The sequence below is a fragment of the Cherax quadricarinatus genome, chromosome 18 (assembly GCF_038502225.1).
Source record: "Cherax quadricarinatus isolate ZL_2023a chromosome 18, ASM3850222v1, whole genome shotgun sequence".
NCBI lineage: Eukaryota > Metazoa > Arthropoda > Malacostraca > Decapoda > Parastacidae > Cherax > Cherax quadricarinatus.
Genome location: NC_091309.1, coordinates 16,976,604 through 16,988,980, shown reverse-complemented (window position 1 = coordinate 16,988,980; position 12,377 = coordinate 16,976,604). Strand labels below are relative to the sequence as shown.

General features: G+C 36.4%; 1 protein-coding gene across 22 annotated transcripts in view; it reads right to left on the bottom strand.

Annotated features, from left to right (window-relative positions):
* The window catches only part of LOC128689421 (ankyrin-2), a 989,227-nt gene that overhangs the window by 72,540 nt on the left and 904,310 nt on the right, over window positions 1-12,377 (bottom strand). For 19 of the 22 annotated variants that reach the window (XM_070086289.1, XM_070086299.1, XM_070086296.1 and 16 more), the window contains one exon: window positions 9,016-9,084. The exons of the other annotated variants lie outside the window; for them this stretch is intronic. In XM_070086289.1, coding sequence (XP_069942390.1) covers window positions 9,016-9,084 — 69 coding nt within the window. The remainder of the gene's footprint in view (window positions 1-9,015; window positions 9,085-12,377) is intronic. 22 annotated transcript variants of the gene reach the window in all.

Below are 12,377 nucleotides of genomic sequence, written 5' to 3'. Positions count from 1 at the left end.
TCTTGGGGCCCATGGTGACTTATTTTACAGAAACAAGCACCAAAAACACTGTGATAATATGGAATGTACCGAATGTATCCTTAGATGCGAGCACACTGGCACACACATGGCCATGTCTTGGATGAATCGTATACCGGGTTTTTTAACGGGAACCGAGGCAAAATTTTTGCGATATAATGCATCGCATACCGGATTTATCGAATACCGATGGCATCGCGGACCGGGGGTCCACTGTATATATATACAGTGGTACCTCGGGATATGAACTTATTTTGTTCCAGAAGGTTGTTCGAATGCTGATACTGAACGAATTTGTTCCCATAAGGAATAACGTAAATGAGATTAATCCATTTCATACCCCCAAAAATACACTTACAAAAGTACTTGCATAAATACACTTAAAATACACTTACATAATTGTTCATGTTTTGAGCTGTTCGTATCCTGAGGTACCACTGTATATACACACACACACACACACACACACACTTGATCAGGATGCATCTAGGTATGTATATCTAGAAGCCAAGATATTATGTATTAAAGTGTGTCCTACATCAGGATGTGTAAATATCAACGGATAAGTCATCTAAAGGGAATTCCACATGCCTACAGTACTACACATGCCTCATTCTCTCCAATGAGTTGAATAATGAAATTATATAAAATTACTGTATGTATAAAGAATCTTTTCCTGCATTTCCACTGGTTATTCTACACATTTGATAATGCCTATATTTTTTATTCTTACAATATTCTGAATGTGTGTGTGTGTGTGTGTGTGTGTGTGTATGCATGGGGTTAGTGTGTGTTTGCGTGTGCTTGTGGTTAGTGTGTGTGTGTGGTTGGTGTGTGTTTGTGTGAGGTTGGTGCATGTTTGTGTGTGTGTTAGTGTGTGCATGTGTGCTCATCTCATCTATAAGTGTGTGAATGGGTGAGTCTTTCTGCCTGTCTGAGTAAGTGAGTCTTCCTATCTGTCTTCGAATGAGTCTTCGTATACAGATAGGAAAACTTTGAGTGAGTCTTCCTGTCTGTGAGTGAGTAAATATTGCTGTCTGTTTGTGAGTGAGCTTTCCTGCTTATAAGTGTATGAATGAGTGAGTCTTCCTGCCTGTGTGTGAGTGAGTCCTCCTGTCTGTCTGTGAGTGAATCATTGTTAGCTAGAGGTAGAAAAACTTTTATTTCTTCTTTAATATATTCAGTGCACTGCATAATTAACAACACATCAGCAAAAATTCCATCACCATCAACAATTTATTGTCTGAAAACAATCACAGCAATGCCAAATTTGAAAAAAGTGAAAATATACTTAAAATGATCAAATGATGAAAACAAATTTCAAAATTTCTGAAACCTGCTGTTCTACACTTGGGGTGGTGAGTATACATCTGCGAGAGATGGTACACCAGACACTAATAAAAACTGAAAACTCTAAACATTTAACAGGAAGACACTAGAAATATTTACAAAACAGACCACCAATGAAGAACATACCTCAAGCATCTGAAACAGTTTATTAAATATTGTTTACTACACACTGGTATAGTCATACACCTATCACTGAATGTATATGCAAGTTAACATACTGGTGTCATGCCAAACTTTACGCTGATGTACATACAGTGGAACCTTGATTTTCGTCATTAATTCATTCCAAAACCGAATTCGACGAAAACTGAAGCAACATTTCCAATAAGAAATAATGTAAATTCAATTAATCCGTTCCAGACACCCAAAAGTATTAACAAAAAATACATTTTATAGAGAATAACTATAGTTTTACATGTAGAAAACAATGAAAAATAAATATAGAGGACTAATGAAATGGATAAATGAACATTTAACATCACTTTTACCTTTATTGAAGACTCTTGTTGATGTATGGAAGACGGCGAGGAGGGGAGAGGGAGGAGAGGTTATCTCTACCACCATCACTACCACCCTCTACCACAATCACTACCACAATCACTACCACCACCACTACCACCCTCTACAAAAGTAGAGGGTGGTAGTGATATTTCTCCACAAAACTTGCAACTCATTCCATTTTTGTACTTTGCTCCGAGTTCTTTCTTCAATTTTATTGTTTCTCACCTTCTTTATCAAAGGGCTGGTACTCGGAACTTTCTTTGGCCACATAGTGGCTTATTTAGCAGTCATACTCAATAAACAAGCACAAAAAACAATGGATTACTATGAAATGTTTTGGATGAATGCACAGGATAATGCTCACTCGACGAGAAACAAAACCAGACTGACTCAGAGCACGTGGGATGCTTTGTGTGGGTGAGGGCGGACCACTGTCAACTCAACGAAAACTGAGGTGATGAACAAAAACTGGGACAAAATTTTGATGAAAAAGTCGCCGAAAACCAAATTCGACGAAAACCAGGGCAAATAAAATCCAAGGTTCCACTGTATATGTAAGCATATGGCACTTGATATCAATATCATTACGTATTTTTATATGCTGATAATCAATAACAGACACTTAAATTCACTGTCACAGCACTCCACTGTACCCTGTTCACTTATCACCAATGTACTCAGTATCACTGCAACGTCATGATAATTTACTACAGTCACTGTATCCCAGTTTTATCCTATCACTTCACAGGAACTATTTCACTGCATCCTTGATGTTGCCTCTGTCTCCGATATCCTCACTGACTGGCTGACTGACTACTTGCTGGCTTCCTTCTTCATTTTAAGTCTACTGTCCCAGATTTTCAAGACAGTATGTATATGGTGTATATGATGATACCTCATTCTCCTCCTGTTCTTCAAGTTTATCCTTTGTATGGACTGATGAAGCCACTGTGTGGCAAAACGTTTACAATAAAGATACCCAGATGTTGCACATGTGTCTTAATTTCATGATAGTTTTCAATGCATTCCATTCCAAAGAGATCTGCTGCCATGCTGACTATGCCTGGTTGACAGTGACTAATAAAAGAGGTTCAGCTACTCAACAACCAATCAAAAGAGGTCAAACAAAACAGCATCAGCTCCAGAGAAGATGTGTGCCTGCCATCTACATTAAACTGTCTCCTAAAATTTTTGTCATCCTATGAAAGTACAGTTGAAAATAAGAAGGCTATGTACACAAATTAAATAAAAAATCTTACTTCTCACTTTACACCTGGACTGGCAATTCAAACTAGGTAATGGAGCCCCACAATTGAAGAGGCTTCCAGTGTCAGTGGTGAAGCTTCCTGCCACCTATATCTAGGTCAATACGTCATGGCATTTGCCACGTCAGCTTTCCTCCACCTCCAGCTTTTACTGACTGACCTGTAGCAATACAGGGTACATTTTTGTCACTTGGGAATGGACTCATCTTTGCTCACTGCTTCAAAAGGTAGCATCATTTCTGCCTCTGAGAAATCATTTGTACTCTCATGACAGTCCACCTCAGGCTCCAGGGACTGTTCCAGAAACTCTTGAAAACTTCTCTGGGAACTCCTCTTCAATGCCATCTTATTTTTCAAGGGATGCTTCAGGAAATATTACATATTGCCATCTGCCTCAGTTTCCAGGATATGCTCTGGGAACTTCTCTACTGGCTCTGTCAAAACTGGATCTGTAATGCAGGGAATGATATCTTCACCTCCTTAAGATGATCCTTTCTGCCATCATCTACCTTAATTTCTGGTGCATCTTCCTGTAATGGCTGTCACATTAAGAAATGACATACGAGGGGAAGACATCTTTACCTCCCAATGCTCTGAGGATTTCTCAATGCCATCATCCACTTATGTCTCAGGTTTGTCCTCTTCAAATAACTCACTTTAATTAGGACACAATTGTACAAGGAACATCAACTACGTAATACTCTAGTAACTCCTCTCTGCCATCATCCACCTGACTCTAGCGCTCAGTTTACTACTGATGAGGACTCTGCAGGGGATGGCATTTCTTTTTCTCTAGTGACAATGCTGGTAACTGCCATCTTTTTCCCAGCAGACTCCTCGTGCCTCTCTCAGGTGCTGGACACTGGACACCATAATGTGGTTCTCCTCCAGCAGTACTCGATATCTCTGCAGTCACAGTAACGTGCTACACTATTGCTGTATTCCATGCCTATCACATCACTTTACAGGGTGAAACTTTGTCTTTGATTTCCTTCCTTATTGAATGACCAATCTTCTATACATACTTGCCAACTTCCTGGCTTGTGATCAACTGGCCCAGGCTAGCAGTCTCCCTAATCTTATATATGGTGATACATTACCTTTCAGTGTATGTCATTTCAGAAAGATCTGTAACAGCACTGGCTTTGGCTGGCAGTTACAAATCACAGAAGCTTAGGTTTTCCAACAATCAGTCGCAAGAGGGCATAGCGTGGCAACTCACTATCTGCTCTGATAAAATGGCAATGAATTGTTGCCTCTAGTGCCACTGTCTGCTACCTGTGTAACACTACCAGGTAGGAAAGCATGTTTTTATTCCAATATTAATCAGACAATTTCTGACCAACACAGAAAATAACAAAAGACTAAAAGAAAAATCAAACAAAACATAGGGGAAACTGCAAATTTTTAAATGAAAACAAACTTACCTAAGATTTGTCATTAAGTCTATTTTTTGAGTTGTCTAATATGTAAGTTCTAAAGAATTATGTAATCCTATTATTCTGTACCCAAGGCATTATTTTAAAATTTTGTGGATTAGGTCTACACATTTTATACAGTACTTTGTACCAACTTTATTCAAGGAAAATGACAAAAACTTGAACTGGCTTTAACAGGTGCTACAGTACTTCTACACAGTACTTTTTATTTTAAAGTCTTAACAAAATTTTTACACAACAGCAATTGCTGCATTGTTCCAAAAAAATAATGAAGTCTTTATAAAAAAAAGCTCCCATCTAGAATACCTTCAGTTACAGTCTCTTAAGATGTCAATTATATCAAACATCTTTTCATAACCCTTTGAATTCTAGTACGTACATAGTAAACCTTTTTATTAAGCAACTTCTTGCTGTAAGATTTTCTTGCAACTCAGTTTAAAAGGGGCAACTAAAAGAAATTGAGAGCATGCAAAACCCTTGATATAATGCTCTGTAAAACATTAAAGAATCAGCTTACATAACCATCAAGTTGGATGTAAAATTTGGGTACTACATGAAGTGGCACACAGTTCCTTCCCTCCTTAGGACAACCCATCCACCTGCACTTGCATTTTTTATCTTGTGTCTTACACATTCTGCTTCTCAAGCTATTTTGGATATTGTCATCACTATTTGTTATCTGGATATTAACTACTATGGCAACCAAAAAGAATACTAATGACACTGGAGGTGCTAAGAACAATAAGCATGAATCTATTACTTTCTTGAAGAAAACAGAAATATTAGATATGCCTAGAGGTAGTGCATGTGTGGTGGAAAAGGATGAAAATGATGACAAAAAAGAAAAAGAACTTGTGCATTAAAAATATAAGAGGTTACTATGCCTAAAAAAGACAAAAGTTACTGAATGTGTAGATTGAGGAAAAGACAAAGAAAGAGGCCCTTCACTTAGTGTTCTGATAATAAGTCACAAAACCCTATCATACTAAAAACTGTGTGAGAATAAAGGAAAGCCTCACAACAGTATATGTTTAGTACTGAAAAGTTTTAACTCTTTCGTGTCTCCCACGTAGATCTGTGTCAATGACGCCAGTGTTAGTTACATAGATCTATGCTTCAAGCACAACTCCTCAAATATGCCATGAGCAGTAAATTTTGGCCTAGACATGAGAGAATTTGTATGTGGTGAGTATGCACAGTATAAAAAAAATCCTGCCCCATGCAGTGCATGATGGGGAAGGCAAACCCCTGACCTTATGCTTGGTTTAAAAAATTGACTCTGAAGTGCTTTCTAGGGTAGTTTTTATTGGCTGTTTCTTGGTATCAACTGATAAAATAAAAGACATACAAAACTAGCAAAACAGAGATGATTTTGGATACTTTCAGACCAGAAGCAGCTTGAGAGAGGCCTCAAAGTGACAAATATTTGGCTATTGTCTTAAGGAAGGGTGGGAGCCTCCTTTGACCCCCCCCCTCAATTTCCAGTCTCTTTTATGGGTTCAAACTAGGTCTGTTTCAATTATTGGGATGGCCTAAACCATGACCAATTATTCTTGGTTATATTTTATTAATCCGAGAAATATGGTAAAACTTCAATTTTTTATGTAATGATGAATTCAAAATGGAGAGCATTAGTTATATAGAAGCCTGGGGACATGATAAATTAACAGAAGAAAGGTTGCTTTAGTGGCTGGAGAACCTACACTGATTATTTTGGACTGTTTTTAAAATGAATTTTTTAAGTTTTGTGTAAAATTACTGACTTCTGTACACATTATAGGGTAGTTCTGATATTTAAATAGGAAAAATTCTCTACCATTTCTGAAGAAAAATTTAATTTAAAAAAAAAAAAAAAAAATTGCAATACTCAGCACTTTTAATTTCAGGGGTTGTGACAGGGAAAGGGTTGAAAATTTTAAAATGAGCAATTGTCTTTATGATCTATGAAAAAGTTTTTTGGCCAGATCTGTCAAGTACTGAAGACTAAAACATATCAAACACACATTACAGAATTCTTGAGCACTCCAGTACAACCATCAACTACTGACAATTCTGCATCCACATCAACACTAGAATCACAGTCATCAGCCAACATTAACCCTGTCCATACTCTTCAACTTTAAGAAGAAAGCACTACCAAAATGTACCAGTAAGATGAGTTATACTATAATAATTTTTATCTAGTACAAGTAACCATCACTAATCCAGCAATCACTAATCCGGTTCCATCATTAATACGGCACTATTTCGGCTAACATAATTTCAAATTTCCTGAGTCGCCTCACCATCCTGCTGCTACTTGCTGTATAAACATTGCTGGTGTCACTTGCAAATACAGGCAAGCCATTCCAGTTTGTTTTTCTATATCTATTGTTATAACCTGCTCACTTTAACCCCAGCCATAGTTCTAATGAATAAAGGAAATGCTTCTCATTGGGCAAAGTGCAAACACATACATCCTGCAGCAGGCAGTGCATAATGAAAAAAAAAATTGCCACTGTGTTGTGGTGTAAAACAGCAAGTTTGTGGTGTATTTTTGTATGGTTTTTATGGCTGTATTCTCGTTTTTTGGTCTCATTTGATAGAATGGAAGATATATTACAGAAAGAGATGATATTGATTGGTTTCATGATGGAAAGTACCTTGAAATTGAGCTCAGAGTAGGGGAAATGCTTGAGTTTTGCTGATGTTCAAGAGTAAACAAATCACGTCACACATCCAACACATGTCCAACTGGCCGGTCTAATATGCTGTCACAGATTGGCATCTCTTGAAATTTGTGTGAAATTGGCCAAATTACCGATTTCTGATCACTTTACTGTGTAGTTGAAATAGGTAAATGGGCATTTCTTGTACTCAACAGAACAGAAAGAATACTAGTGAAATAGCTATGAGTTTGATTGACTGGAACAATGGAATTGGCCAAAAATAGGGCGTAAAGTGGGTGAAATCACTGATGCATAAATATTGCCGACACCACCAATTTTGCAAAAGCATAATTCCCTAAGTTTTCCATAAAATTTCGTACTTTTGCTTTTATTACCTTTGGAATTTTTTTTTTTTTTTTTTTGAAAATTATTCAACACTGGGAGCAAGTTTGCGAGCAAGGGTCGCAACAGTGAAAGGGTTAACCAGCTTGTACTGATTTATGGGGATTTTAAAGGTATAATGAGATGGTTAGCTATTGAGTTAAGTGTATTCTAACCTAACCATTCTGTAATCTGGCAAAATCACTATTCCATCACCCTACAGATCCTGATGATGCTGGATTAGTGATGGTCAACTCATACTGCACAATAGAAAAAAAAAAAAAAAAAAAAAAAAAAAAAAAAAAAAGGCAAATTTAGAGGTGTCTAGAATGGAACCATATTTTTTCCATACATTCCTCACTTTACATAGTGCTATTTTATGTATGTTATGTGCCACTCTTCAGGAAAGTAACCTGAGCATTATGAGAGGGTTTACTGTATTACTAAGCTATGCTCTAAATGACTACAAGCTAGTTATCCATACATTAAATTCAATTTTGTTTTTGTTAAAACTTTAACTGTAGGTAGTTACTAAGTTTAAGAGTCCTGTTGTATCTCCTCTATGCTCAAATGTAGTGTCTTAATTTATTTATTCTGGTTTCATACTGTATTAGATACACTGAAAGTAGTTTCCAAAATCTGAAAACTAGAATTTGTAAGTTAGGGTACAGAAATGATTTGACTTGATAATTCTGGAGAACCTATTACATATTGAACACCTTAAACCTGGAAATAATGATTATGATAATTCTGCAGCTAACTTATTCACTTTGAAATAGCTGCAGTTTTCCCCTATACTATTTTATTTGCATTTTCTTTCACTACTGTTATTTGTTTTGACTCTTAACTGCCTAATTCATGCTTAAGTAAAAAGCATACTCACATGTTTTGCATTTCTTTTAATTTTTAAGTTAAACTTTCAACCTTTGATAATATAAACTGCAATTTCAATGCTTGTTCTAAGTATGACTTTGTGGACACCAGAAAAAATCATGTTGACGGTCAGAGAATTTTCACAGAAATGTTGACAATTATGCAGTGCGATAAATATGTTTTAGAAATATATTAAGTTTTTCTTACCTTCTGTGAAGTATACTTCATGCTTCTGCAAAATCAACATGTATGTATGCATGTATATGTGTATGTATATAATGTGTATATATATGTACATGTATATAATGTATGTAGATGTACATACATATATATATATGTATACACACTGTATATAGTATATACAGTAGATATTTTCTATTTGCTTATCCTTCACTCTCAACTGTAAACTTTTAATCATCCAAATAACAATTAATAGCCAAGACATGCTTTAGTAGATGGATTCAATGAAAGCACTTGTATTGTCACACAATACAGCTAGGCACTTGATGCTCCAAGCTTCATGTATCATACCCATATTACCTGGTGGAAGGAAAAAACCTTTGTAGAAGAAGGATTCTATTCCTGGACGTTTACCAAAGATACTAGGAACTGATAGAAGAAAAGGGAAAAAAGAGAGGTTTTGTGTGTGAACATAAACAAATCAAAGATTCAATACTACAAACACAAAATTAAAAATTAAAGAGAGTCAAGTATTACATATTGTAGCATCTGCTAAAATTACAGAAAAATTATTGCTGATCTTGAAAGAAATTACCATAATTTATGATATATTCTTGTCTTAAAGGATTATGTACAACACTTAATAAAATTACAAAATGTTTTAGATCTAATCAAACACCCAAAGACAAACATTAAGCATGAAAGCATGGCTAATCTATGAATCTGGCAGGGTAGAATTGATGTACTCCTAAAATCATACATAACAGAATGAAACTGTAGGCTCCAACAAGATCTTTTCACTGATTACAGTTGTACGATACCACTGGCTCATTTTGCTGCACATTCTTTTGCAATAATAATTACCAAAAGCTTGTGTTAAATCATGCCTCAAAGTTTAAATTACTGTAATACAGTAATGAGAATGTGTGTTTTTAATGTAAATACCATACTTTCAGTCCTATCCCCTCATTCTATTCTAATTTACTATTTTTTTTATCTATTTCCTTATTAGCCCAATAGTAATTTCATTATTTTACACATTCCATGTCTAAATCTATATTTAAAGACCATGTGTAGTTTTCCGGCAAAAAAGCACTGGATATCTATGAACCTTAAAGCATCACCCAGAAGTAACTACAGTCATCTGCCAAGCATTCAAAAGTAATTGTTCACCTTCAGGGTTCAGGACATAGGCTAAGGCAGGATCCTCTTCCCAACCCTCTCTAGAGGTCTTTGTAATGGGAAAAAACTCCATTACCCGAGGAACAAACCCAGCCATTAGAGGATTATCCATGGATTCCTTATTATGCTCCAGATGCTGTACTTCTTCTGCTGCACCTGTATGTTTTAGCTGCAACTGTGGCTGACACAGGGGTTTGACTGCAGCCACTTGATGAAGATGTGATGGAGTTCTGCTAGCAGGGGAATGAGCTCCCCTGTGTAACCTTGGTCTATGAGTAGTTATTTTGTCCACCTGTCCTACTCTACCCTCAAACTGATGAATAATATCACAAACACTTGCAATCTCTTCAATCCCCTTATCCCCAGTTACATTCTCTGTATCTTTCATGCTTATATGACTCTGATTTAGAGTAACTTCTACAGTATTCTTTCTCAGCTCAAGCTCTGCTAATTTCCTACCTTCAGTTTCAAAAATCCTAACAGATTGTGCTTTGCCTTCAAAGGGAGGAAATATCTTTCTTGTTACTGCAGGAGATGAAGGAAGAGATCTGCGTCTCTTTCCAACAATTTCTTCCCATTGTTCAATCAGTCCTTTAACCCCAACAAAGTCTCTGACTATCTCCTGATTATCATTGTTATTAGTATTGTTTAGTACTTTGGGTGAGGATAGTTTGGTGCTGTCTCTAAGCTGTCTACACATCCTCGGTAAAGTATGACGCCAATGTAAAGGAGATTTTGAGGCAGACTCACTAACTACTAAATCAGTGTAATTTTTATACCCACTAGCTGATTTCTGCATTAAATCTAAATTATAAATTTGAGAACAAGTGGGTAACATGCCAATTGGCAATATTTGTTTATGACTACTTGTGGGAGAAAAGCCATCATGATATGAGTAATTATGAGTACAAAGCGCCACTCTTTCTTCAAGACTCAGTGCACTATCAGCAAGACTAATAGTATCACTTCCATAATCTTCTGCAGTTGTTTCAACATTTGTACTGTCAAAAGAGGCAGTAAAACCTTCTGAGGTATGTGCATGAACCCCTGAGTCACTTTCAAAAGACACTGGTGGGTTGTCATTGGATATTGTTGTGGTACTTTCATTATTTTCTTCTGTCAATGAATTTACATCAGCTGTCAGCTTACTGTCAATGCACTTAACATCTGAGTCAAATGCACATGTTAACAAGAAATTATTTTGAAAATCTACTGGTGAGGTTTCTAATGACTGAGGAATATATTCTTTATAAAATTCAAAATTTAGCCTCCTAATTGCATCTTTCTCTTGTGATAAACTGAATTCAGCTGGTACTCTTTCCTCCTTTTTTCCTTCTTGTTCCTCTTTAAGCATATATTCTTCATAAATAGCTGTATCACTAGTCTCTCCTAAACATTTTGAGGACTTCCTTAAATATTTTGGTAAACTTTTAATAAAACTGTTTTCCTCATATATAGTGTCTTTTCCTTTTATGCAATCTATAGGTGTATCTAAACCTATTATATTTTGATATGATGCAGATCTATGAGCAGAATACCTATGTATGCCTGCACAGTCTTTCTCCATTTCACTATAGATAGGCTTTTCAATTTGTGTTGTACTGACCTCGGCAGGTAATTTGCTGGTACTGAAATGCTGACAAGATGCCTGGGTCAGGGACACACCAGTGTTGTTTTTTTTAGTACTTTCAAAATATAAACCACAATCTGTCTCAAAATGAAGTTCATCTGAAATATTCTTTTCTGAGGGTTCTACTTTTGTAATTTGTTGCTGAGTAATTTCAGGAGAGAAACTGCAAATGGAGGTACTATTCCCACGAAGCCATAACTGAGACTCCTGAGTCCATGTGTGGTTATCACCACTACCTCTGTTATATGCAGTATTTGATAGTGGACTTGAGCACAGTGGTTGGTTACACAGAGTATTTGATAGTGGACTTGAGCATAGTGGTCTGTGAATATGAGTATCTGTACTAAATGATTTCACTGAATATAATGAATCAACAATTGAGCCACCAATGCTGCTTAGATGTGGGCTGGGAAGGTCATCAAGACTACTGCTCCTTTCTTGACTGAAATGGTCAACAACAGAAACTATGTCTGATTCCCTATAAGGAAAATAATCATTGGAGGATGCAATACTAGATGAATCAAATTCAAGAAAACGCTCATTTTTAAAGTAATATGAATCACATAGAGTGTCACTTATACTAATGGCATCAAGTAAATCTGGTTGTTCAAGATAAAGGATGGTTTTAAAACCCCTTTTATGAGTGACAGGAGAAGCATAAGTACTCATTTCTGACTGATGAAGGGGAGAATTTCGATCCTGAGCCCAAAACCTACGAATTTCCCTTGCTTGGCATGTAGATGCTACTACCTGTCTTCTCCTTATCACACAACCATTGTGGGCCTCTAACTCCAATTCAGTTTCTTTTGGTTGCTCCTGTGGAGCATGGTAGTAAACTTGTTCTAACTCTGCCTCTACAACTAGTGGATTGGTCAACTCACCACAAAATGGATCACTTTCTAAGGACAAC